The 26,877-nt window shown below is 55.4% G+C and overlaps 5 protein-coding genes across 5 annotated transcripts; 4 read left to right on the top strand and 1 right to left on the bottom strand.

Annotated features, from left to right (window-relative positions):
• Positions 1–6,089: 6,089 nt before the first annotated feature.
• VDAG_07408 (uncharacterized protein) lies at positions 6,090–7,157 on the top strand (the record flags this gene model as incomplete). The annotated part of the gene is made up of 2 exons (XM_009656313.1): positions 6,090–6,141; positions 6,205–7,157. 2 exons carry the CDS (start codon positions 6,090–6,092, stop codon positions 7,155–7,157), a joined length of 1,005 nt encoding a protein of 334 aa, XP_009654608.1.
• A 507-nt stretch (positions 7,158–7,664) lies between these two features.
• VDAG_07407 (carboxypeptidase Y inhibitor) lies at positions 7,665–8,610 on the bottom strand (the record flags this gene model as incomplete). Its single annotated transcript, XM_009656312.1, has 3 exons — positions 7,665–7,877; positions 7,927–8,432; positions 8,489–8,610. The coding sequence occupies 3 exons, from the start codon at positions 8,608–8,610 to the stop codon at positions 7,840–7,842; spliced, it is 666 nt and encodes a 221-aa protein (XP_009654607.1). The 3' UTR covers positions 7,665–7,839.
• A 2,374-nt stretch (positions 8,611–10,984) lies between these two features.
• On the top strand, positions 10,985–11,966 carry VDAG_07406 (endoglucanase-1; the record flags this gene model as incomplete). The annotated part of the gene is made up of 2 exons (XM_009656311.1): positions 10,985–11,340; positions 11,399–11,966. The coding sequence occupies 2 exons, from the start codon at positions 10,985–10,987 to the stop codon at positions 11,964–11,966; spliced, it is 924 nt and encodes a 307-aa protein (XP_009654606.1).
• A 2,136-nt stretch (positions 11,967–14,102) lies between these two features.
• VDAG_07405 (uncharacterized protein) lies at positions 14,103–15,907 on the top strand (the record flags this gene model as incomplete). Its single annotated transcript, XM_009656310.1, has 5 exons — positions 14,103–14,445; positions 14,506–14,768; positions 14,827–15,169; positions 15,229–15,496; positions 15,562–15,907. 5 exons carry the CDS (start codon positions 14,103–14,105, stop codon positions 15,905–15,907), a joined length of 1,563 nt encoding a protein of 520 aa, XP_009654605.1.
• An 8,601-nt stretch (positions 15,908–24,508) lies between these two features.
• Positions 24,509–25,745, top strand: VDAG_07404 (uncharacterized protein; the record flags this gene model as incomplete). The annotated part of the gene is made up of 2 exons (XM_009656309.1): positions 24,509–25,678; positions 25,719–25,745. The coding sequence occupies 2 exons, from the start codon at positions 24,509–24,511 to the stop codon at positions 25,743–25,745; spliced, it is 1,197 nt and encodes a 398-aa protein (XP_009654604.1).
• Positions 25,746–26,877: the final 1,132 nt, after the last annotated feature.

Below are 26,877 nucleotides of genomic sequence, written 5' to 3'. Positions count from 1 at the left end.
GCGCTCCGAATAGCTCTCAGACTGCCCGAACCCGTCCCGTCGATTCGGAGCTCAGCACAGATCAGCGGCGTGCTGTGTAGACAAGGTGTGTGTAGAAGCTGAACAATAAGACTTCGACTGGTGAGCCCCGGAAAGGGGTTCGCCGGGTGTTGAGACCTTCAAGGCTGACTCGAAATCAAGAAGAGGTCGTTAAGCACTGAAACACAAACCAAAAGACGGGACAAGGGGCGAGGCACGACTTCGAGGCAGAGAAAAGAAGAGACGCAAAGCTGTTCGACAGATTCTAGTACGAGATCTCCTCGACGATCAGCTACTGGCGGCAGGCCGGACGCTTTCCGCTTCATATATCCTGGTCGCCTACCTGGGCGTTGCTTGGGCCCGAACGGCGCGCTCCTTTCTAGCGTCACTTTCAAAGTGTAGGCTTCCACGGGTTCTTGCAGCAGCGTTGCCTGAGCCTTGGCCGCCTTGGGCCGTAGCGTGAAGGGACCCTGGCCAACCTGGCTTAAGCCCCTGTTGCACAGGCTTTTTGGCAGTGGCTAGGGTGCTGTCCAGCACAAGCGCGCCGTAAGATGTGCATGTCTCGAGGGTAGCGATTCCTGCGGACGAACTGTCGGGTCAGACACTTGTTGGGGACCCGAGCGAGAGGAACGAGGGCGCCCAGACGGCGTCTTGATTGGGACAAGAAAAGGTCCCGTCCCCGGGAAGAGGGAGGAATCGATGATGTGTTGGCAGACGTGGCTTGACCTAGGACTACTACGGTGAAGAGATCAGCCAGCGAACCACAGGAAGCAGGCGACATGGCCGCACGCCCCAGCGGGCAACCGACAAGGCGGGGGTCGATGAGCTGCAGGATCCGAGAAATGATAGCTCGACCGTTTCGGACAAAGCTGCATGATGGCTTGAGGGAGCCATGCCGCGACCATGTTAACGGATCTCAGACGAGTCTCGGGGGGGGGGGGGGGGGGACTAGAGCAGAAGACTGGGCAAGGAAATCAAGATGCCGCCGACAGCCCAACCACGTCCTCGTGGAGCACTAGAATGGTTTCATTCTGCTCGAGAGCGGCCCGCCTGCACGGTGCTGTTTCTGGGAGGGACGGCAATTCAGCTTAGTGGTTTGAAGGTGTCCTGCCCTGCTCCAAATGGAAGGCCGTTTCTTTTGCCGCAGATTGTTGTACAAAATCAAGACAATTCACGCCACCTTTGTGAGGTATCTTTCCTGATGGAATGCTAAGTGGCTGAAGGGGTTTTAACAAGCCCAACGATGCTCTCTTGCGAAAAATTGCAGCGGAATAGCTATTCATACAGTCTCTTACGTACCAGACGTCTGATTCCGGTCGTTTCCCGCTTGTGCCGCAGTCAAGGACCCTGCTGGTCTCTTTCTTCTTTGGCGCCGTGGACCGCGGGCGAAGGCGCGTTCATGGGATGAGGTAACGAGGGGGCGCTCGCTTTGCATCGCATCACAATAGAGAGCCTTCGGCCAACGCCAGTGGAGCCATGTGGTGGGGGTTTGCTTTTGTTTTTCTTTTCCAGCCATCCCACTCGGAAAAGGGGGCGGCAACAGGGGTTTCCGGGGTCAGGCCCAGGGCTCCAAGACGCCCGGCCTGTCCTTGAGAGCTCTCCCGCCATAGCCTACCGGGTCCCCCCGGGATTTCCAGCGGTTTGGCACGACACAGGGGGGCCCAGTCATTGAACAGGAGCTTGCACGACTGGCAAGCCACTGATCGCACATCTGTCAGTATCTCAACCTAATCAAGATGCTCAAAGTCCCTTCACACCAGCCGATGTTGTGGCTTCTCGGGGTAGACTCCTTGGTCTGAAGTACCCGACTTGATCAGCACCTGATGCTGAGGCTGGATGCTGTTGACGGGCAATCACGAATGCCTGTTTCTTCATACGTCCAGCGTGGCACGGCGCCATGTTGCTTCTTCTTGTCAAGTCGATCTCAGGCTTGTACCCGTCAGTTGGCCATCGTGTCCCGCACGAGGCGGGTGGTTACATTTGGCATGGTGGATGGACAAGCGAGCCCCATCCCACCATCATGTACCTCGGACGCCGTACGCGGGCACCCATTCAACATGGCCAAGTCCCGCCCTGTTTGGGAATGCACATGGGACCAAGTGTTAGACTCGCTTGCTTACCGAACCTTGGCTTGTGTTTTTCCCAAACTTTCCAGTGCTCGAAGGAAGAGTACGTCAGTGGTATATTCTGCGAGTCCTCGTCTGATCCTGAGATTGCAGGCGCGAAGACGTAATCAAACCATCGACTCCAACATGGCGAGCGGTATCAGCTCTGACTCGAGGCGCTGTAAACGACACAGCAGGACACCTGTCTCATCAAGGCGGAAAATGAGGGCGTTTCGCTGACCTTCCCAGCTTGGGGTGATGTGCTGCATGGCCACAAGCTAGTTGTTGGGCAGCAGTTGAGGGTTGCATCGTCTGCCGCGCTGATGCACCTCACCTGCACACCACGCACCAACCGCCGTCCCATGCCCTCGTCGTCGGTGATGAGGCCCCGACCCGAGTCTTACGCACTGCCCCCCCCGCTTGTGAGTCCTCCTCTCGCCTGCACGGTCCCATGGCTCTGCTCTGTCTATCCAACCTGAGTCGACCAAACCAAAGTCATCGACGCGATGCGTGGTTGTGCTAGTTTTAGAACCGAGCGGTCCAGGCACACTCATGAGCCATGCGAGGTAGCAACAGTTTTGGGTGCATGGCATGGTGCTCGGAGCCCTCCTATTTCATGAGGGAATATATTCTCTCGTATCCTGGCCACGGATGGCCCCTGTTCTAGTCGAGCTTAATTCATCTGGCGCGCGACGATCCTGCCGCCAACTTGGATCGAGTGGTGGGGTTCACTAAGTGGTTCGCGGACCCGAAGGGCCCAAACACGACGTCGATCGTGCCTCCCGCTGTCCGTTCACCGCCTCTCCCGGGGCGCCGTCTCAACCACTCAATCCTAACTTGAACCTCAGCAGGCGACCCGGGTACCTGGTCCTGTTGTTGCGCGAGTCAAGAGCACGTAGAAATGTCGGGATCTAGATGGCCCGGCAGAACTGCCTTCAGGCACAAAGAAAGTCGAAGAAACTAAGTAAAAACTTACCTGGCTTGTAAAAAGAGGTCCCTACCGCCTCAACCACACCGCTCGAGGTTTAGGCAAACGTTGCTGGTGTAGTTGGTGCTCTATAACTGTACACAGATAGCTGCATTGTGATGATATCTTGTGCTCCATAAACTAGAATGCGATGCACACTGCAGGTAACTGCAGTGGTACTCCTCCGTTGTTCGCCTCGGCCAGATGGCAGCAGAAATGGCATGATCGGGCAAGCGAAATTGTTCATGTGACGGTGCTCTCACAGAGGGGTTGCTGTTGACGCAGCACTCGGTCTAATTCCATCGACCGACGGCTTTGGCGGCTTTGGCAAGAAACAGCCTGGCTGTTGCCTCGTTCACTCGTTATGCGCCCCTTTGACAGGTTGACCCGAGGAGGGGAAATGGCATGACTTGTGCGTCCCAGCTCCCAATGCTGTGGGTCGGTAGATGCACGCCGGAGACGAGGCTTCTGGGTTCCGGCTCATTGCAGGCGCCTCCATCCAGCAGACCGGGTGAGAGTGCGCCTGAACCGACGCACGAGAACGGCGCCTGACTCTGACAGAGTGGTCATGGCCGGCCATGTCGCGTGTTTGCACTCGCACAAAGGAGGTGCATCGATAGAAGCGTGACATACCACCCGATAGCGTTTTTGCAGCTCACCTTCACCTAGGAGCGAGGTGCGCCGGGGAACTAGGGTTGTTGGTTCCGACCATTGTGGCCACCCAACATTGGGGTGCGTGGTTGCATGGCATTGAAAAGAGAGCCAACTCCTCAGGGACTGTGAGTCCTCCCTTCTACCCAAGATTACATCCAGGTACGGGACACCATCGGAGCTAGGTGCCCCAGTGCCGGTTGCCGCTGGGCGGATCTTTCCGTCTTGGTATTGGGTGTCCTAATTGGGACCAACATCATGGGGCAGCGTGCCATGCAGATTTGATGTCAGGTTCAAAGTACGCGTCGTCCGCCGTGCCGCACAGGTGACTGCTCAAACATCTGCCACTGTGCAAATCAGACGGGAGGAGCGTCTGGCGCCTGGCATTGAAAGGTGCTCAAGCAAAGCAGACGAAACTTTTCAAGCCTGCCAGCCCCTTCTTTCCGCATGCATATCTCAAAACACTGTGGGCCTCGGCCCAGCCCCCACGGACAAAATGGCACGATGCGACCTCGAGATGCAAGACTGTGTAACTTTTTCTGGCTAGAGCCAACCGACCGCCGGTCAGTATGTTCCGATCGGTTTTTGACGAGCCACGGCTCCGAGATTTCCGTTTCAGTTATCGAGGAACGGAGGTATCGACTCGAAAGTCGAAAGGCTTCACACGTGGATAGCGCGCCGTATCAGCGTACTTTATGCGGCACGAGCGTCGTGGTTTTCTCGAATTCTAATGTCGATATCAACAAAGAGAAGCGTGTCGGTTGGGTAGGTAGACGCCATTCTAAGAACAACGCCACAGATGTCCTTTATATCTTCGTGTGCCTAACCCGGAGGACGGAGTGGATGTGTCCTAGGCTGCTTCGATTGTGTGGAATGGGCTTCTTCGCTGCCGATGCAACTCGCTGGTCATGTTGCCAGCGGTAGGCACAGCCTCGGAGGCTCGGTGTTGTCTCTGCCGTCAGGTGCTCGGATCAGCAGGCTGTCATTCTTGCATCTCACAAACGATGAATCTCAATTCGGAAACCTTTGCCTGCTGTTTCGACAATGAGTAGGGTGGGGGGACAGGAGAATAGGGGAGCAAAGTTGAGTACCAGTGCCTCTGTGTGCGGTAGGCCGGTTTGAGATCGGAGGTCTGCTGATGCTTCCGCATGTGTACTGCGTCCACACATAACTCGGATTTTCTGTCGTGCCTGCCCACGTATTCTGGCTTCCGAGGAAGCGACTCCTCAGTGCTCTTGACAGGTAATACAACGCCTGGCGAGCTTGGCCAGACATTCAATGGGACTTCTGGACAGTTGGGTACCTATTTTATGACGATCCGAGCAGAAGGGGCTCAAGGCATCGTTAGGGCAAGGGCAAGGCCCATCATCAGTGGTTTGTACGCGACTGCCTGTTCAAGAGCGGCCATTTGACAGTGCCTGCTTCCATCTGCCATGGAGCCTTCCTTCTCTTCAAACACAACAGGGTAGCCCGACTGCCCAACATGCCTGCTGTACCGAAGGGAATACTTTACGACATCTGGTGCAAAGTTTTGCTGCCTGCAATTCGGTTCACCAGAAAGCTGAGTGAAATGGTTGTGCCTCCTTGCGCCAGAGGTAAGCTACCTTCGATACCTCCTGCAGTGGTCAAGATAAGGTACATTGCGTCTGCTCCTCCCCGTGATGCTTGAGTTTGCCATCATGTTCGCTCCTTACAAGGAGCTTATTCCTACAACCCGAGGTTTTTCAAGTCCACTCCTCATCCCGACATAAAGGCTGATCGTAGAATCGGGATTCCATTAGCAAGCAGCATTCATCTGCAAAGTCGCGGATGTCACTGAAACATTCTGCCGACATCAAATGTTTACTTCGTGTTGCTTTGGCGATTTCGGGTCGAACTTGCCTGAGGACAGGTCCCTTCCAAACACAACCAAACCCTTCCTTGTCGATGGCCAGCCTGCATGGACTACTACCCATTGCAGCTTCCTACCGTAGGAACCTTAGGTTCATCGACTTTGGAGCTTGATGTCCGCGTTTTCTGATTATCCAACCTTAGCATTCATCTTTCTCCGACAGCATCATCGTCTACCTTAAAGAGCTTTCCGTCCATGGCTATCATGGCTGTCCCTTTCAATCTCCCAATTGTCCTTCTAACTCTTCCTTCAAATTCGCAGAACCGATTTCAGATCGATTATACCATCGAATATCAGCCTCTAGCCTTCTTCAACGTTTCAACGTTTCATCCTTCCATTTCCTCTTCTTATTCTCCGAGTACTCTCCAACCTAGCAAGCAGGCGCTTCCTTTTTCATCACATCTCGACCTTCTTCGTCGTTATAGTCACCCAGATTCTGTCTCTTTCATCTCACAACATGGCAGAATCAAATACTCCCATCCCTCAGGAAAACCAGCAGTCGAGGTACAGTGAGTTGGAACTCATTGCAGCACAGGCTCTGGTCTTGATGGCATTGTACCATCCCCCACAAGATACCGCCGCCAACATCAAGACCAACGACCTGGAAGCATCTCATATCCTTCCGCTTCCAAGTTCCGTCGAGGGGGACCCGGCACTACCAGTTCCCCCGCCAGACGCCGATGACAGGACGCCGGCCGGTAACAGGACGCCGGCGGCCACAGGGAACGCACCGGACGACGCCGGCCTCACCAAGGACGAGGTCGTATCGACAACGAAGAAGAGTAAGGCAGGCAGCAAGAATCCCTGCGCCAAGACTGAGTCGGCACGGGCCAAGTACGACCGCATCGTGGCCCTCGACTGCCTCGCGAAACGGAAATGCGCAAACTGCGCCAAGAAGCGGAGAGGCTGCGACTGCTATATCGATCCAGAAAGGCTGAACTCGGCTTGTTCCAAGTGCACTCTCCACAAGGAGGGCTGCTCTTTTGTCCAGAACGCAGCTGAGCCGCTGGGCCCGGACGGAATCGTACACGCTCCGGCCTCCCAGGAGCTGCCAAGGCGCAGGGCACCTGCAGGACGCGAGGAGACGGTCGAGACGCCCGTCAAGAACGCCATGGGCGTTGCACCAAGCGACTCTGTTCCGGAAGAAGTGCAGGAACGAATCGAGCAAGAACTAGCTCGATATCAATCAGCACCTGCCGAACAAAAGCCGGCAGCAATATCGGCATCAGAGTCTCGACCGGACGCCTCTCGTGACGTAAAGAGCAGCCTTAAGCGGACGCCTCTCCCTTCCAGTCGTCCCAAGCCGGCCACGACGTCCGGAGTGGGTGCAAAGAGGAAGCCGCTTCCTGATGGTCGCCCCAAGTCGTCAGCAAAATGCACCAACGACAGCAAGCCGGAGCCTACGGAAGACGGCGATCCTGTCCCAAAGCGAGAAACTTCCCCGGCGAAAAGACGGAAGCTGGGGCCGGCAGCCTCTCAGACGACAGGCGCGAACGGTGATTCAGCGGAGGATACGAAACAGTAACTCGATGGGTTCTTCCACAGTAGAAAATGGGATATTCGGAATGAAGTGTAAAAGAACTTGGCGAAGGCGACGGAAGATTTCGACGTCTGTTGGACAAACACCGAAAATTGTAGCACTATCAGTTCACCGGTGGCCAACGTGAATGGCCGTGTTATGAATACTGTTGAAATTCTCTCGGTTGACGCATTTCCATGGGTACAGTCTGTGATACTGCAGGGACGCTCGATACCCATCATGTGATACATGGATACCTCGTCAGCCCTACGTCGACGCTGAACTTAAAGCGTGTATAATTCCGGAAAGAAAAAAATTACATGCAACCTTGGGATCTGTGGCGTCTCTCAGGACTTGGTGGCGTCAGGGTTGAGACACTGACCGCAACCAGGCCGCTGTCGGTTCGAGGAGTCTGTCCACCCAGGTAGTTTCCTTGCCATTTCGTTTGCCTGCTTGATATCGTCAATCAAGGGATGTATCATCACGACAGAGGGCATTGTGATAGACGGCTCTGAACACTTTTGGTACATTCTTCTTAGTAGCCATGAAACAGGCTCCTACTGACTAAGAAATATTTCCTATCACTAGCCGGTCGTTTTGTTCTCCCTGTAGCCTCGTGCGTACTCAGGTAACCCTATGCCGCAGCATGTTCTCCTGGTTCTTTCTTCCACGAAATCGTTCCCCGTCATTACTGCTTCTTGTTCTGGGCGTAGAAGAAATTCGCAGCTAGCAAGGTCAGTGCAGCCCCCCCAATCCGACGACAAAAGCCACTCACCGATCGGCACGAGCCCATTGGCATGCGCCCAGTCCTTGACGCCGTGTCCCGGCGCGCTGGCCCCCCAGTGTTTCCGATCACCCGGCTTCGAGAGGTTCAGCGGCTCGGTCGTCCCGTTGGCGGGCACGAAGGCGATGAGGACGTAGCGATGGGGGCCCGTCTTCTCGGGCGGCGCGGGGGGTTTGTACTCGAGCACGTCCTCGAGCTTGCTGGCCGAGGCGGAGAGGGAGAGCCCCGTGGCGATCCAGTGGCAGAACTCGCCCCATTTGGGATCGTCACGCGATGGGGCGTCTGGGTCCGTGAGGGTGAGGACGTAGGACTTGCCTGCCTCGAGACTGGATACGGAATCGGCTTTTTCGAGATGGACCGATGGGGGCGAAGAGAGCGCCGAAGGGTCGAGGCTGTTGCCGAGGGACACGGCTGCGTCTTTGGACCAGGAGGCGGAGAGGCCGAGGACGGGCTGGAACTCGGAAATGACGTTGGGGATGATGCCGGCTTGGAAGAGGCTGGGACTCGTCAGTGGTGTCCTTTGACGTGGGGGAGGAGGGGGGGAAAGCCATACGCTTCGTGAACCTCGGTCATGTCATCGTTGTCGGACGCAATGACCTTTTGGTTGGCGAGACGAGCCAGGGAGAGGTGAGCCAGGGCAAGAGTTGCCATGGTCATGAACGAGATGCCGCGCATTGGGGGTTGGGATCTGGATGGAGTCAATTCGAAGCGAGGCTGGCCGCTTCCTGTTGTACGGCATGGGGGTACAATTGAGATGTTTGTTCGATGGAAGGCGATGCGCTATTAACGAGCCCTTGTTGATCAAGGTGAGGTTGTTTAGTGCCTCAGTACCTAGGTGGGAAACATGCAGGCGCATGATGTCACGCTGTTGGGAGATATCTCATCACATCACTGGGCGCACATTAATCAACCCCGCACATCCAACAGCTGCCCGTGTCTCCCTCCCCTTCCTCTGCTCTCAGCCGCGTACCTGCCCCTTCCGGACTGCACTAAGGGGATCGATCGCCAAAGACAGGCGCCACAAGGACCTTGATGCTGACATGTCCCTGTCTAGGTGTGCAGGCTTATTTCGATTGTTATTGGGAATCCTTTGTTGGAGTACTTGGCGTTGAAAAGCCGGGCATTGCTTGCTTGGTCTGGCTTGTTGCTGTGTTGTGTGCTTCCAGCCTCAGTGGTGCAGAGGAACGTGTGGGTCGTCCTCGTCATCTGCAGAACATGCCGGCATGCTTAATTTATCCCTTAAATGTGAGCAGAGAAAGATGGCCACGACTGCAAGGTTGATGTGGCAACTCAAAATCCTCAAACTCAATTGAAATACGTGACTGGCCGTCGAGCTTTGGCCCTCGCGGTAGGCTACTGGTAGTATAATGAGCTCTGTGTTGCTGTCTTCGCGAGGTCATCCTAGAGAACTAATAAAAAATCGCAAAGCAAACCCACACCCCCTCTTTCTACTTTATTTTCTCTCGCTGATTATGTCTTCTTCTTGCAGAATGCTCTGGATAGCTCCCACAGTCCACCATCAAATCAGCATCCCGTGGGTACAATCACGTTCATCATGGTGTTCGCAGCGCTTGTATCCTTCAATCCTACAGTGATCTATTGGCCCCGAGCTCCAACCTGAATGCCACTTATAATAAGGAGTATATGAAACCGAAGTGCGCGCGGGGCACTCTGGCGTGTGGGCATACTGGCAATTTGTCAACTCCAGCCGTAGGAAAGCATTGCGAAGTCCGCATTAAGCCCGATTTTCTCTGATATGCGAAGAAGTAAGAGGAGAGATCCTAGGGAAACGGTCCATTGGCGCCACCCCTGACGACGGATTTGCTCGAAGACCTTGACCGGCGCCGCAAACTTCACAGTTGCAGCTGCCGCGTATTGCCTCTCGTCAGCTCAATCGGAGGAAGAGGCAGCGTCGCCCGGAGCGCCCTAGCGGGGACAGCAAGATGCGCCAGTAGAGCAGGTTGTCTGAGATAAAGCAGCCCTGCGCTGGCCAGACCATCCATTTCGGCCGCAAGGTCTGAGCACAGTGACCCGGCATACCGGCACCGACAGCTGCGTGCCCAAAGAAGTCAGGGTTGTAGGGCACTAAATCCCGGCATTGGCGTCCGCATTCGCCAGTGCCCCGTGGCATAATCAGCTTGGGTTGTGGAGCGGAGCTTTCGGAGATGATCTAAACCGCGCCTCTTCTCAATACATGCATTGCTAGTCATGGCCCCAGGAGGAATCAGGAGAGGAGAGGCATCATCACGAGAAACGGCAATCAGCGAGACCATCAGCTAAAATCACATGCGACATGTCTGATCAGGTTGCCAAAGATTTTGAACCAAGACATCGTCTATCACCGTTGGTTCATGCCGTGTTGACAAAAGAGATGGTTCGGCACCCAAGCCGATACCTCCACTCCAGAGACCCTGGCAAAGCTTCCACGAGGGACAAGGATCCCCCAGTCTAGAAACAAATTTACAGAGAATGCGGCATGGCCGCCGGCCATGCTCGCTCTAGGCTCGAGCTTCAAGAGGCTACCTATGTTGAGGAAACAAACGATGTGACCCAATGGCATCAATGATCTGGTCGCATATCTAAAAGACCTTCGCCAAGCTCATCGTCACATCAGATCAGAATGTTGCATGCCGACAGACTTGACTTTAAATAACTGTATCGATCGTGATGGATGGGACTTGCCGATTGGGCCGGTAATAAAGGCCAGTTAGTTAGCACCAGTCACAACAACCTGGGGGAACGAGTCGAACCCGCCAGTGCAAGATTGAAATGAAAGGGGCAGCCGCCTGAACGGAATGACATGACAAGTCGACAACCCCGCAGAAGCTTACCGTAATCGTCCATCTATCCGACACCACGATGCCATTTTGGGAGGCTACCCAGCCTGGTCACGATCCCATCAGAGATTCAGGTGGGCTGTATAAGTATGACTTGGCCAGCCTCTCGACGCCACGATGCCGTCTGTACGTACTTTGATCTCATTTCTACCCATTGCCATTCCTTCATTCCGTCATTCATTCGTTAGTTCGTTCACTACCAATCCAAAAAAATGAAGTTCATCACAGTCCTTACTTCGATGGCGGCGCTGGTCGCCGCCGCCCCTGCCGTTGAGCCCACCAAGACTCAGTCCATCGACAAGCGCGCGACGAACCTTTGCGGACAGTGGGACAACATCAAGGTCGGATCTTACATCATCTACAACAACCTCTGGGGACGGGACCAGGCCACCAGCGGCTCTCAGTGCACCCTGGTCGATGGCATCACCAACAACCTCGCCAAGTGGTCCTCCACCTGGTCCTGGGCTGGCGGTAACCTCCACGTCAAGTCGTACTCCAACGCCGTTCTCCAGGCCCCTGCTGCGCGCGTCTCTGCTGTCGCCAGCATCCCCTCCAAGTGGCAGTGGAGGTATGTAGCAGACTGTCCCAGGTCCTTCTCTCCTTACTCATACTGACCAGCCAAACAGCTACACCGGCACCGGTGTCGTCGCCAACGTCGCCTACGATCTCTTCACCAGCAGCGACTGCAGCGCCAAGCCCGAGTACGAGGTCATGATCTGGCTCGCGGCCCTCGGCGGAGCCGGCCCCATCAGCGCCACCGGCAAACCCATCGCGACCGTCACCATCAGCGGCGTCTCGTGGCAGTTGTACAAGGGCGCTCACTCCCAGATGACCGTCTTCTCCTTCGTCGCCACCAAGCAGCAGACCAACTACAGCGGCGACGTTGCCGACTTCATCAAGTACCTCGCCGCCTCCCAGGGTCTCCCCCGCTCCCAGTGCCTCTACAGCATCGGCGCCGGAACCGAGCCCTTCGTCGGCACCAACGCCAAGTTCGACACCACCGGCTACAGCGTCTCGCTGTCCACCGCCGCCGCTCCCAAGCCTGCGGCTACCACGGCTCCGTGGAAGCCCGCGACCGGTGCCACCTGCGCCCCTGCCTACGGCCAGTGCGGCGGCCAGGGCTGGACCGGCCCTACCTGCTGCACCACCGGAACCTGCAAGGTTTCCAACCAGTGGTACTCCCAGTGCAGTTAAGCTGTTGAGCTGCTCTGTTTGAGAAGTAATTCGACGAGGGGTCAGCCCCCTAGCGAGGCAGTGGAGCACCACGAGCCGCCTCTTATCTGTAATTATTGTTGAATGATCTTGTATATATTGATAACTTCTTTCCGATGCCTCGAATTCGGGCATCGGCTACCTCCATCGTGGCTTCGAGTTCAATGATTCTGTCTCACTCCGAGACGTGTAAATGTGAATGAAATCATAGCCCAGGTGTCTCGCAGCGAACGCCTGCGTTGTTGCGATGGCAATCTGCTAAGTAACTACCGAACACAATAACCCGCAGATCGAGTGTGCGGAGATTGATGAAGGCTTTTCAAAGATTTGATGGCCTCTTTAAGTGACCTGATTTCACATGCGTTTAATTCTGCAGGAAACGTTATCTCACGCTCAGAATGCGAGTCATCGCGACATGATATAGCAGCTAGAGGTCCTTGAAGAGTCCAATCATGGTCCTGACACGCTACCAGACTAAATAAAGGTGCAGCAGAAGGTGCTGCTCTTTCCTCGAAACCCATTTACCTGGTTCCTGGAAAGTGATGATTGGATGTGGCTCTTATCGTGGATCACAGAAGACTGATGGTGCTAATTCCCATATGATTCGATGTCCATATCTCCGAAGTCGGTGAGTGGAGCTGGAGAAGCGGCTCTACTGGCGGGAGGACCTGTAGAGAAGGATTCAGCTTCTCCTAGCGTGGTCAATCGAACCATGAAATCAAAACATTCATTCCATGGCATGGAATCGAAAGGTTGATTTGACGGTCTGCCATGAAGCTTCTGCTTTACGTGGTCTGACGTCGGCAGTCTGCCACAAGAAATGAGGGTCTGGAGAGTCTACTTAGAAAACGGCTGAATATGGTTGAAGCTTTGTTATGCCAACCCTTCGTCAGAAAATATTCGCGACCTTCTCGGCGACATGACTGTCCTCAAGCTGTATCTTGTGAAAGACCGCAAATTCCTGACGCAGCAGGCTCGGCACCAGAAGGAGATGCTTCTTCGCCGGCTATCGCATGGGGCTTCGGCATGTATGCCGTGAAGGTCGTGGTCTCGAGCACGTCGTCAATTCAAAACTGAAAGCCACCTGACAGCACAAATCTTCCAAAGTGGCTTTTGCCAAGCCATCACTACGCTCCTTGCGTCCTCATGTATAACCCTTCTTGGACCTGAGGCAATACTGACCGGGAATCAGCAACAAGCGACTTTCAGCTTCTTCTCTCGTCGGGTCGCCCAGCCTTTTCGCCGGCAGCGACAGAGCTCCCTTCAGACGCTTCCAAGAGTGAGCTCAGATGCTTGTTTTGCTCCAAAGCTGCGGGGCATTCCAGGTGAAGGTTCGCTAAGAATTAACTCACGTCTAGCCCAAACCTTAGCGAGGGATCCTCTGTAAATCACGGCAGAGAAGCGTCTTTTTCGACGTCGTCCACGGTCCACCCGCATGTGCCCCGCACACTCGCAGAAATACCGACGGCACTTTAAAAGGATAGCTGGTAATGCTGGCTGTAGATGACGAGGTGACCATGAGACTTGTAAGCGCAGGTTATACACGTTAACCACGCCGCGAGATACGGCACAGCTCGTAGAAAACACTTCCTCCTTCCACTACCTCGTTCGCACCATCTGGACTGCGACGCCCATGGCGATACCGGACGCTGAATAGCACCATATTGCCGGTGTCGAAGGTCCCCACAGAAACGGCGCAGCATCAGGCCGCCCACTGACTTTTAAGCCACCGCTACGGCTATTTATCAGATGGGCAATGTAGCGCGGTCTTTTGCCCGCCATATCGTGTCATTTGCCCAGCTCGCGTTAGGCTGCCAAGAACACTCGAAGCGACAACCAGCACGATTGGCGCCTGAAGAGACATGAACGTCTTATGGGAGCCGAGCACCTGGGCGCTGAGCACATCGTGGCTGTCTTGCGCTCGGAAACAGTCGGGGATGGGGGTGGGGGTGTTGAATTATTCTTGATCACAGGAGACGCCTTTTTCCATCATATAAAGGTCGCGGGCGTGAGAACTATCATGCTGCACGTTCTTCTTCGGTATCAAACAGCTCAGTGCAGCTGCTTCTCGTCAAGTTCCAAGTTCAACTACCGGCCATTTCAGAAGGCAAAACCTTCATGATGACTACTAAAGAGGATTCCGCTTTGAAAAGCGACACTCTGAAGACGCCCCAAAAGGTCACAGAGTACTCGGGACAAACACCAGACTCGCAGTCTGAGAATGTCGACGACCGGCCTGTCATCCCAAGAAGCTGGAAGCTCGGCTCAGTCTTGCTGATCTGCCTCATCAGCTTTGGCGCTTCCTGGTCTGCGAGGCTGACCTCATCGTTGAAGAGCACGATCAAGAAGGAACTCGATATCAACAACACCCAATTCGCACTACTGGAGGCCAGTGAAGAATTCCTGGTCACGGCCTTGATGATGGTGTCCGGCGTTGTGACGGACCGGATCGGCGGTGCTGGTATGTCCCAACCTTCACACGACCAACTGCAAAGGACTGGTCACTAATAGCCTAATGTAGGAGCCATGCTCTACGGTAACCTGGTCATGACTGCGGGAGCTCTGGTCATCGCAGGCGCCGCGACGGGCAGGTCCTTCCCCCTCATGATTTTCGGCAAAGTCACCGCGGCGCTGGGAGACATCGCTACGCAGATTGCGTATTACAGAGTTTTCTCCGGATGGTTCGCACCTGGCGGTGGTTTCGGCACGACCATTGGCCTTCAGATTGGCATCGCTCGAATCGGCGGCTTTGTAGGAAGCTCAACAGCCAACGTCATCTCCAAGGTAAATACTCTCCGACCTACCATCTTGCTCCGGAACGGCCTCAATAACCAGTCTACAGAACACCGGGAACTTCGCCTGGGTATTCTGGATCGGGGCATGCGTCTCCGTGTTTACGAACTTGTGCACGCTCGTTTTCTACGTCTTCACCAAGACCGCACACAAGCGCTTCAGGGCACCGCCCGATCCCGCCACGGGCGAAGAACTTGTCGAGAAGAGCAAGAACTTCCAGATCCGCAAGATTCTTGAACTTCCCTGGACATTCTGGTCCATCATGCTCTTCTCCATGGTGCAGACGAGCTGTTCCAACGTCTACTCTCAGAACGCCACCGAGCTGGCAGAGCACCGCTTCGGAGTGGATGCTGTCGCCGCCGGTTGGTACGCATCTCTGTCTCAATATGCTGGTAAGCTTGAAGACTCCTAGTTACACATCTCATCGAGCAAAACTGATGCCGCATCACAGGCTTCTTCTTGAGCCCGATTATTGGCGCAGTCATCGACATCTACGGGCATCGTGTAACACAGATGGCGATCTGCGGCACTGGCATGCTGCTGGCGATGGGACTCATCAACTGGGGCACGACAACCAGCAGTGCCGCAGCCTCGTACGCATTCTACGCCATTTTCAAGACGTTCGGCCCAGTCACCATCATTGAGGGAATCCGAACCAGTATGATATTCCAAGACGTCTTTGGTACAGCATATGCTGCCAAAGTGACAATGAACAATGCGTACATGGATATCATCACCATCTTGAACTCCACCCCAGCTTGAGTCAACTAACCACTTAATCCAGCACAAACATTATTATCCGTATCATCACCGGTGTCATTCAAGATGCCGATGACAACTCCTACCGTCGCGTGACGGTCGTCTACGTATTCCTCGCTGCTGCCTCGACGGTCATTTCGTTGGCGATGCTGCTCGGAACCTTCTGGGCTACTGACCTTCGGATCCTGCAGTTCACGCGAAAGCAGAGAATTCGGTTCGGAGACATCATCAACGAGAGGAAGGAAAGGTTTCAGGGCCCGGCCGGCAAGCTGAGCAGAAACATCAGCAAGACTTGCTTGGCTGCACTAATGGTGTACGTGCTGGGCAGCTGGTCAGCATGGATCTGGGGTGCAATCACGGGCAATAACTGAGGCAACTTGAAGGCTGCCATCCGCCACAGAGGGGCTGATGAAACGAAGCACTTGGTGCAGGCAGCAGCCGCGTCATGTGTGAATCTATTGATTGGAAGTTGCCTCCTCTACACTCGCACACTGTCATTCTTCCCTTGGTGATTACTGGACGTTGATGAACAGTGAGTTCTATTCACATGACTGTAGGCCACTGTGCCCGTGTGCCCCATGTCAGTTGTGAATGCGCGTGATGTATGGAAAAGTCACTAGAGGATGTGAGGGTGTCGCGCTGATACCCTTCGGATCTCGATGCATCAGTCGTTTCCCTGGCGCAATAGGGGCCACTTCAAGGGGTCACTCCTGGAACGAAGCGGGATCAGCTCCTTTCAAACTTCACCATCCAAGCATTGATGATCGGAGGCTCTCTGGTCAAGCTGTCCAACCTCAGCTTGAACAAAAGCCGCAGCAAAACATGCTGATGCCTTGAAATGCCGCCTCATCAGTGGGAGGGCCTCTGTATGGCCAGCCATATGCGATTGCCACCCTGACGCGTGGGCCAAACTGGCCAGTAGTCTGAGGTTGCTGTTAGGGAGGTATAATGCGCGGTGCGCACACCCAGTCTCGTTCATGAAAACCAAGCCTCAAAATTAGGCTCACCATGCCGTTGGATATCATTGGGACGCCACAGAGGCATCCGATGGTCTCGGTGTCAGCTCACAGAATCGTCCAAGCCAACTGCGAGCCAAAACAAGGCCTGTCGTGATTCACCGTTGGACAGCCATCTTTCCACAGCACAAGCTGCGCAACGTGACTCACATTTTCAAATGCGAGTAGAACACGCAGCGAATCAGATTATCAATGCTGTGGACTTTCTTTCTTCAAAATCAAGGTGCCCTGGTGTTCTGTCGTCGTCAAAGTTGCCTGTCGGGGGGGCGAGAACGGTCCAATATCCAATCCCTCGTCTTGATGCCCGACCCATGCGCCCAGTGTTGCCTCATGCGTCATTTCGTCCGGGAGTGCGGCGCAGAGGGAAAAGAACAGTCCCCTGGTCATGGGGTGTCGCTATCAAACTCGCATGAACCATGCAGCACGAGAAAATACAATCATGTGCCATAATGAGCCATCAATACCATATATTTGTAAGGAGATGGAAGTTTGTAGAAGGCCTGTGGTCAGTTGCGAAGTCGCTTCAAAGTACAGCGCCGGTGGTGGCAATATCACGTGGTATGCCCCCGCCACATTCAGGGACGCCGTGGCAACAATGTTGATCAGGGCCGAGGCTATGGCACTCGTACCTGTCGTGACATTAATTATTTCAGCTTGTGCGCTCTATTCGAGATACGAGACAAGGGGGTGACATGGGTGTTGAAGTTTTGGTAGACGTTTGCCGATATCAGAATCCCTGCCGCGGCCACTTGACTGCACAGTGCACCTCTACAGGCACAATGAATCGAAGGCAACGCAGGGACTCTGGAGGACGCAAGGAGCAGAAGCTGAGGTCAATCGGAATTGACCATCGATTCAGCTAGCTCGGACGAGAAGCGCATCAGCGGATACCCTGGTTGGCCATCATGCCTGAGTTGGGCAAACTGGTCAGCGCCATGCTGTTGCAAAGTCGGTGACAGGAAACAGGGTCGGTGAACTGACCTGACACACCACACCAAGGGCTGGTAGGGCCGGCCGCTGCTTGCTGCAGGAGATGCACACACAAATATCTCGTCGAAAGGCGTGATTCCAAATCCGAGGCCGTGTTATTTATCTCTTCTCGTCAAGAATGGGTCCGCCGAGGGCAAGCTGCCACTTTACTGTACGTGCATCTCGCTTGGGCTTGCCGCCACTAACTGATCACATCCCCCTCGGGTGAACATGCTGTGTAACTCGGGATATCAGAGACCGTCTTGTCAAGATTGGCTGGGCAGGGCCTGGTGTTGGACCGGATTAACTTTCTACGATGGACCTGTGTTGACAGGCTGTCTGTCAATTATTGGCCGTTAACGAAGAGATGGTGCTTGTTGGCCAATTAAGATGCCCTTGAAGCCAGCAACACATGGGGTAAGCATTGATGTGTTCAATTCTGGAGACCGTGATGGGGACGACCACCTGCACATGGTAGCTCAAGGCGTACTGTGATGGTCGCTCAGATAGAACCCCGAGTGTGGCATGAAATGGCACATGAGGCAGACGCACCCGTCTCTCTTCAAGCAGAGGCTGTTCGGAGGATCACCGGCCGGCCGCTCTGTCGAAGCTGGTTCCTCGCCATCACAGTGAGCCTCGCGTCGAGCGAGTCTCAATATGGGTATCTCGCGGACCGCATTTACAACATGTGTATCCGCTACGTCACTGAGCCCTAACACTGTCGCCCATTCCGCAGCGGAGCTGGCGACAAGGCGTCTCATCTGAATGCGCAGTGCAGCAGGACAGGGCAACGGCGGACATTCGTTGCGCATGATACAAGGACCCCTTGCGCAGCTGCAGCTGCAAGCCTGCGATGCCAATCCGCCATGCAAAGGTTCCTCGGGGCACCTCACAAGCTGGTGGTTGCCGCAAGCGCAAAGAGTCGGTGAGGCCGCGTCCCATGTTGTGAATATGGTCCGGAGGAGCTTACAGAGACGGAAGGAGTACAGCTGGCAAGTCGGCGAGACCCTATCTGGTGGCCTCATCTTGGGATGACGATCCTGTCACAAGACTGTCGCGATCAGTGTAGGTAGAAGGTAATGCCAACAAGACGATACTTGTAGTTGTCGCTCGAATAGACACACCCGTCTCGGTGAACGGAGGGAAGCCAAGAGGGTGTTCAGTTAAAAGATGCCCCTCTTCTTTCGCAGCGCGCTGGCTGCGGTATCCCGCCTGCACGATCGCATGCCACCGCACCTGGGCCATCGTGGTGCGCTACATGTGTTTAGGGTAAGCGTGTATGATTCTCTCACGCCCTGATCCGAAATAATCCTATGCTTCCAAGCAGGCAAGCCACGCAACGACCAGGGCTTGAAGCGGCCCCGACGGGTACGGAGCAGTAGCGGCATTAGAGTGCGGGCTGTGACTGGCTTCGCCCGTGGTGCTACGTGTTCAAGTGGCCTCCGGGTTGTCCAATCGGGACTCGCGGACGACTTGTTTAGAGGCCCGATTCGTCGGCCTCGTCCAGGCGAACGCGCTGCCTACGGGCTGCGTTGGACAGCGATGCAGCAAGAGTCGCATGCCATTGGGACGAAAGGCATGCTCCCTTCCTCTTTGCTCCCCCCCTCACCTCAGAACGAACAAAGTGTGAGTCATACGTCTCTGCTGGCCAGCAGGTGTGGTTTTCGGCCAGCAGTGTCTGTGTCTGCGGCTGCGGCAGTGGAGGTGAAAATTTCGCCATCGAAAAGAAAGGAGTGCAATTTGGATCAGCGGAAGGCTGACACCATGCTGCCGGCCGGATTGGACAAGGGAAAGAGATGCGCGACCACGGCTGGGAAATTTCAGTGGCTCCCAGGGGGAAGGATAAGAACAGCGCCGTGGTAAGGGGGTCAGGGTGTGCGCCCGGCGGACGGGATGGAGCGTCCTAGCGGGCTCAACGACCTTCTGGAAACCGACCCTCCGGTGCGACATGTGCGCCCGCGCACACCCTACTAACACCTGTCTTTGCAGGGAGAGGGGTGAGGACTTGCGTTGTTGTGACCAGGGGGGAGGGGTGGTGCTCCGACCCGTGGCAGTGGGTGTAATTTCGTCGCCTGGAAAACCTGACCAGGGGAGTCGGAAGCCTGTCGTGAACAACTTGTCATACTGTATGTGTATGGTACATGACTTTGTGAAGACCAGGTTGCTCGAGAATCGCAAATGACCCCTCGGCGCGTGTGCTCGCCCCAGCCATGGGTGTGAATCGCAACCTGATGTGTCATTGTTTTTCGCAGGAGCTGAGACCTCCCCGGTTACATCTCGAAATTTCTTGGAAATGACAGAGAATGGCCCACCCCATAAATGACTCCCTACCGCACGAGAAGAAGCAAGTCGGGGATGCGTGCTGTGTTGTGGGTGTTGTGGTGCTGCAGTCCGGGCGGCGTCTGTGCTATTGCAGCGCTATACCAACAAATCGTTCAGGGTCTGCATCACCTTAGCTGGTGGCAAACCACCAAGGGAGGCCACAGGGCCAGAATAGGGGGAGAAGACCAGCAGTTGCCGTCGTAGGCCTATTCCTTAGCGATGACCTGGAACATTTCGGTGTCCGATGCAGCGGCTGAGTCCAGAAGCAGTCGCGTTCCTCGCCTCCTTGAAGCTCCTCCGAAGAAAGCAGTGATAAATGGTATTGGCCATGTGGTTCGCGATGATGCGGTGATTCGAGTGCGAGTGTAAGTTGCTAGGGGCTCGATGCCGAACAGGCGGCTCTAAACCGCAATAGATTGACGATGTGAATGTGCAGAGTCAGAGGTGGTGACACTGAAGATGGTCCATCAGCAATAGATAGATGCTATCTCCTTAGCGACGCCTCATTGGCCGTGGCCGGGCTACATGCCCGTTACATGGCGCGAGCTTACTGTCCTGGGCGAGATACGCGTGGTTGACGAGACCTCTTACAGAGAGGCTGGGAGCTGGGAGCACTCACCTTCCCAGCTGGACTGATGGCTTCACCGAATGCTCAGGCAAAACATTCGCGACCCAGGAGTGAGGGAGCCTGCGGGCAACGCACTGGAATCATTCCTATTCGACAAAAGCCAGCAGAGACAGGGAGAATCTGGTAGAACATCCCCACCAATCCACATGCTGGAGGGGTCTTTCGCCCGATGATGCTAAAGCCTATTCGTTCCTAGCCTATCCAGTCGTATCATGGGCCCCTTCCCCAGTCCTCCCCAGCCCGGCCGGCACTGCAGAAAAGGCGGGTGGATGCTGCTGACGATTTGGAGGCTGGGAAGCTAGCCTACCTAGGCTCGAATGGAACTTGGATTGGAAATCGGGGCCTTCCAGGGCTGGCGTTAACATCAGGTGAGACAAGTACAAACAATTAGGACAGCCTGCTGCTGTGCTTCCTGTCGTATCGCGATTCGTAAATGAATCGCGAATTCGGACTCTAATGCAGGGGGCCAGGCCCGAGCTGCGAGTAGCTGAGTCGATGGCACACGTCCGTCGCGAGCTGGAGTCGAAGGGAAGTTCGTCGACAGAAGAGGTTGAAGGGGAGGACGGCTATTTTCTCTGCCCTTGTAGGCTATTCGCTCTGCCCGACTAGGGTAAATGCACGCTAGATAGAGGTATATAGTTGCCCTGGCTAATTTTGGTGGTGGAGCTGTGTAGAACTTGACCCTTGTCTGACGTGTATTTACCCTGGTCGGGCAGAGCGAATAGCCTACAAGGGCAGAGAAAATAGCCGTCCTCGTTAAAGGGTGGTCGATCGGTGGTTGGGCGAAGTCGGGGTCGGGGTCCGTGTGGTGGCGAACATGAGTCGATAGAAAGTCTGGTTGACTCTGCGTCTTTGGTGCATATTCAGTGCCCTCGGAGCTTGATGCGAATATGACTTTTGTGGTTTCCTGGCGCTTGCCCCCGTCCTCCGCCTCCGCTTCTGACTTTGCCGCTGCCGCTGCAAGATCCCAGGTCACCGTCACCCCGCACAAGCGTGCATGTGATGAGTGAACTCCCTCCACTCACGGCGCGAACTGGGTGATCGCCAGCGTCTGGGTCAGCATGGCCGATGGTCACTTGACGGTAGACGACCGCCGCGCATTCCCGTGAATCTGGCTTGGTGTGAGGTCAGCTGGGAGTGCCAAACCCACGTTGACCGGTGTGCTTGGTGGCTGTCCAGTGTTGAGACGCCATTTTCCTCGTGGGCGGCTGCAGGATGATGATCGTGCATCGGGGTTGAGGCAAGGCATCGTGCGTGAGGACGCGTCTTGGGAACTATGACCCCTGGACTGAAAGTGTGATGTGATGTTGGCAGAAGCTGGAGTGAAGCAGATTCACCACAGCCAACGATGACAGCCGAGCCATCCATCACGCCGTTCCACCCATGTCGCAAGTGGGAAGTCGCAGCCCGCTGACTGATTGTAGATGGCAGTTGTTGCCCGCAAAACCTGGCATGGGGGGGGGGGGAGGATGGAAGGAAAGGTAAGGCTGCGGCAGCGACACCTTTCCGCCGGAGCAATGGGTGCACTTGCCCGCTCTGCTCGAACCAGCTTAAACTCGCCAGGAGCCCTCGGTCGAACCTTCTCGTTCTGCTCTCCATCTTGGTCCTGTTCGCAATCATGTTTGCCCGGGTAGGACGCTGCATCTCTTCCTCACCCTGACTCTGATTGCCTGCTACCCTGTCCTCTCAAGGCAAGCATCGTACGCGTGTGGATTGAACTCGCGCATCTTGTCCTCGGTCGCGTCACAGCATGACAAGGCACCAGGGCGACACGAAACCACACGAATACAACGTCGACTGCAAACAAGGCTGCCGTTGACTCACCAGTTCTGTGCTGCCTGGCCCCTGGCATCCATCAACCGCCGACCACCTGTCAGTCTGTGCTATATATCCTGGCACTTCATCTCGCAAGATTTGGCCTCCTCCAGCCACCCGAAGCCAAGATTGCTGCTTATCACCGTTCTGGCCTGATCCTGCAACGGGCGTCCTACGTCGTACACGTCGGTGACCGAACGAAGGGAAAAGAGCGGCCGACCTGGCCGGTGCGCGTTCCGTTCCTCGCCAGACCCGACTCTTCGACTCACCGGTCGTCCATCGAGATGCCGTGGATGGTACTTCCTTGAACAAGATCAAGAGAACAAAGTGCCCCCCAGCATTCTGCCCGCTGTGCACTCGAATTACCGGCGAAGGTCATCACTGGTGACAGACGGCAAGATTGCTCTAGTAACAAACGACACGCGAGATCGTGCCTCTCCCTTCACTGTCGAACAATCCAACAAAGGCCACGTCAGGTCTTCATATCGACTTCCCGGAATCCCAGCCTCGTTGGGCTCATCTCTCGTATTTCAGCACCACCGGCGGAGGAATCTCATACTGAATTCGCCGGATCCCTTGCATATCTGCTGCTCGCAATTCCGTTGATCCTGGCTGGCCTGTTGGCTTGTGCTTGTGCTTGTCGCCCATTCTCGGTGAATCGAGGAACATCCCCGGGAATCCCAACAATTACCCACAACCTCCTTGCGTACCGGTTGGGGGGCCTCCAACCCAGACCACGACTCCCCCGTGTGTGAACGCCTGTGCGGCGATCAGAAGCCACGTTCTGCCCCTGGGACGCCCCTGGTGAAAATTTTTCACGCGGCACTGGGAACTGAGATCCCGCTGCGGCGCCGTTGGACCAGGAGCACGTTGGGGACGCCATACCCAGCACGCCGCGCTCGCCATCATTTCGCTTACCGTGACGGGTGGACAGCCAATTATACGAATTCGAATCATCTTGTTTGACGACTGGACCGAAGGCTGGGATTGTCAAAAACCCTCTGGAATTTACAAACTGGTTCCCTGCCTCAGCCGCCCACGGACACAGGTTCAGAGTCAGACCGAAATCCGCAGAGCCCAAGGGTTGACCGAGATCAAAGCCACAGGGAGGCCGCGATTTGGTCATTTCACTATGGCACTCTGAATCTGGGTGCGACGCGACAAGAAATCACGACGGACACACCCAGCACATTCCCCGCAACCGTATCGCCTCTCTCCTGCGACCGTGCTTTTCCAAAGCGAGTCAGAGCACATTTTCACGAGCCTGGGACGTCAGCTTGGTACTGTAAACGACTGAGCGCGACACATACGACCGGCTCAAGCAGCAGTGCTGCCACACTCGACGGCTGGCGCCCAACAAACAGGCAGGCCGTGCTTGTAATTTCTTTTCGTACCGTACAGCCTAGGTCGTCGTGAGTAATCCCCAGAAGGACGACTCACAGAAGATAGGGGCACACCCTATTCGCCCTTTCCGTCGGGTTAGCGGGAGCCTCGCTCCATGGGTTGAGCTCCGTGCCTTGGCTTTGGTTGGGCGGGCTTTGCTTGAACCACACCCCCTGGCCCTTGCCCCCCTGTATCTTGTCTCCATCCTAGACTCCTTGTTCTGGACACATCCCTGCTCAACAATCCTCGTCCCCTCTGGCGTCCCTCCCGTCGCTCTCCAGGAGAGCCGCGCCGCCATCCACTCCCACAGAACAAGCGAGAATATTAAAGGGTGTCACTACCGCCCAGCCTCCAGCCTTTTGTCTCCTTTCTGACACTTTTGGCTTTTGCCAACCAAACAACCCCATTTTCCAACCACCGCACCAACCATATCACCGAGTCGCCAAGGCGATTTCGCAAAACTCGATTTCCAAGCAAACCGTATAAGCCTTTGCTGGACGCTCTCCGAAGCACCCACCATCTTCCATAACATCAGGTCTCGACTTGGTGTTGCCAACGTTGTCAACTCCTCGGAGAATATAAACACACAGCCTGGACATGTTCGCCTACAGAAGACGGTTTTTTATCATCCCTCCCTCTTCCGACCACATACCAAGGTGACTGGTGTCACTTTCTCCCGCGTCTCGACATCGGCGCGCTTCGCCTGGACTGGACTCGAGATCGGTGCAATCGCACGCACAGTAACAACACACAACAAACTCGCCACAGCGCAAGGACGACATTTTGGGGACGAACAAGAAAGCGGATGTCGCAGGGACATCGCAAGAGCTGAGGAAACAATGGCCAACTATTCACCATACACCGGATCCACTCCCGGCGAGGAGTACTACTACGCCCGGGAGCGATTCCAATCCGCAACACCAACACCCTCCCCCAGGGGAAACTCTTACTACGCATCAGGCGGCTCGGCCACACCTCAGCGTCCGGCGACGCGCGCGCACTTCCGCAATGCTAGCACAGGCTACAATGACTACAGTCCTCGTCCCCCGACGGCATCGCCTCGGTACACGAGCGATGGCTACTATGCCACAGCCAATGTGAGTAGTGGTCATCATTCGCGCAAGGCGTCGTGGGCTACACCCACGCGCCCCAAGAACGAGCGCCGCAGCTCTTACATTCATGTCCGGTCATCCACTCCCCATGGAGAATCCGACGAGGACGAGATCATCGAGATCGACGGCCGTACATATGTCATCTCGGCCAAGCATCAGCAGGCAGAGGGGAGGAGGCTTTTCAAGGATTCTTACTTTGATGCGGCTCGAGGACACCCCACTGATTCCCACTACTACATGCAGGGAGGATACTCGTTTCATGATCGCGACGCTGCCTATGAACCCCAGTCCAACCCCCAGCCGCGCGCTCGCCCTACGGCCAACACACACGCCCGCAGGTCTTCCGTCTCGGTGCCCCAGCGCCCCGCCACAGCCCGCCCAGCCAGCTCCCACAAGAAGCCTGCCGCGCCCGCAGCTGCGCCCAAGGCGACGGAGGCCGATGCCAAGCGCCACCGCATCCCTCCTGGCTACTCACTGAAGAACTGGGACCCTGCCGAGGAGCCGATTTTGCTTCTTGGAAGTGTCTTCGACGCTAACTCTTTGGGCAAGTGGATCTACGACTGGACCGTCTACCACCATGGTACGGCGACGCCCATCGCTGATGTGGCTGGTGAGCTTTGGCTTCTTCTGATTCAACTGGCCGGCAAGATCAAGCGCGCCGACGAGGTCGTCGAGCGCATCCGCAGTGCCGAAAACAAGGACCTGGTTGAGGATTTCATCGACTCGGGTGAGCGTCTGCAGGACAAGCTGCGCAAACTGCTGAAGACTTGCGAGCAGCCCATGCTCAAAGCCAGCTCGAAGAAGAGCTCCCTCGGCAAGAATGCCGGTGTCGAGTTTGTCGAGACTCTCTTCGGCCGTGAGCGTGAGCTCGACCGGACAGAGCGTTTCATGCAGGGCGTTCGTGTTTTTAACCACCGTTTTGACGCCAACTGTGAAGAAATCCTCCCGGAACCCTACGAAATAGAAGCCTGGTCTCCTTTTTTGTCTTCATCTACCGGACGAACCAGGACAGGTCGCCATTGCCAGGATTTTCTTTTGGACCGAGGATTTTTTTCTTCATTGTCTCCGTCTGCTCGGACCCACGCGGACGGACTGTACCACTAGGACCGTTTTCCGGACTGCCACCACGGGAGGGGATTTCTTTCATCTCTACATACCACGGGATCTCGGATTTCTCTCTCCTTCACCTTAAACATAATCAAGCGCAAGCTTACCATTTGGATCGGGATACTTTGAGAGGATCTTCCTTTGCGATACCCACACCACAACGCACGATACCGATGCCGACCGCCCCCCGAGGGGCCAACGACACGAATCGATATACGAGGCATGGACAAGTTTTTCCACGCACTTGTTTTTAGGACGATGCTTCTTCTTTCGCGCGATTGGGAACAGGAAAAGCACGAGCGAAGAAGCCATGAAGGCAGGGATGTTGCGTTTTGGTTTAGTCTGCTTATACTTTCGATGACGCAAGGATATGGGATCTCGCTACAGGCAAAATGTGCCCAGCGACAGTGATAGAATTGGGAGATGGGACTGGCTATTTTGATTTCGTTTTATCTTACTCGCACCGGAGGCGTTCGCGCAGCCCGATGCCGACGAGCCGGGCACGTCGACTTTTTGTTTGGTCTTCCCGTTCGATGATGGAGAGAGAGGAGAGAAGCGGAGATGTGTGCTGGCATGGATATACCCTTCCTTTCGTTTTTTGAGGAGGTGGAAGCTGAACGACACAGTATGGTAGTTCTCCCAGTTGAATTTCGAGCCTATTGCTTCGCCTGATGTTTCCTACTCTTGCTTGCCTTGATTTTGTTTTGGTGCTAGGAAGATGGGACGAAGTATGGTAGAAGGGGTGGGACCTCTTTCGGCTTGATCGGCTGTCGATGATGCCTGTCGTCAATGCTATTCCCGTTCCCCCGTTCGCGAGGCGAAGCCATGACGTTGGCGGATGCGTTTCCGCGATGCCTCTTTCGACGGACAAACCCTTGACGCCATTCGGAGGCTATCGTGCATTGCGTCGCGTCTCGTGACGCGCAGGTCCTCGGGCAGGGTTCGAGCAAGGGGAGAAAGCAGGGAAAGAGGCGGGGGGGGGGGGGGGG

The sequence above is a fragment of the Verticillium dahliae genome, genomic scaffold (assembly GCF_000150675.1).
Source record: "Verticillium dahliae VdLs.17 supercont1.16 genomic scaffold, whole genome shotgun sequence".
Taxonomy (NCBI): Eukaryota; Fungi; Ascomycota; class Sordariomycetes; order Glomerellales; family Plectosphaerellaceae; genus Verticillium; species Verticillium dahliae.
Note: the sequence above shows the minus strand (reverse complement) of the source record. Positions and strands in the feature narration are given on the sequence as shown.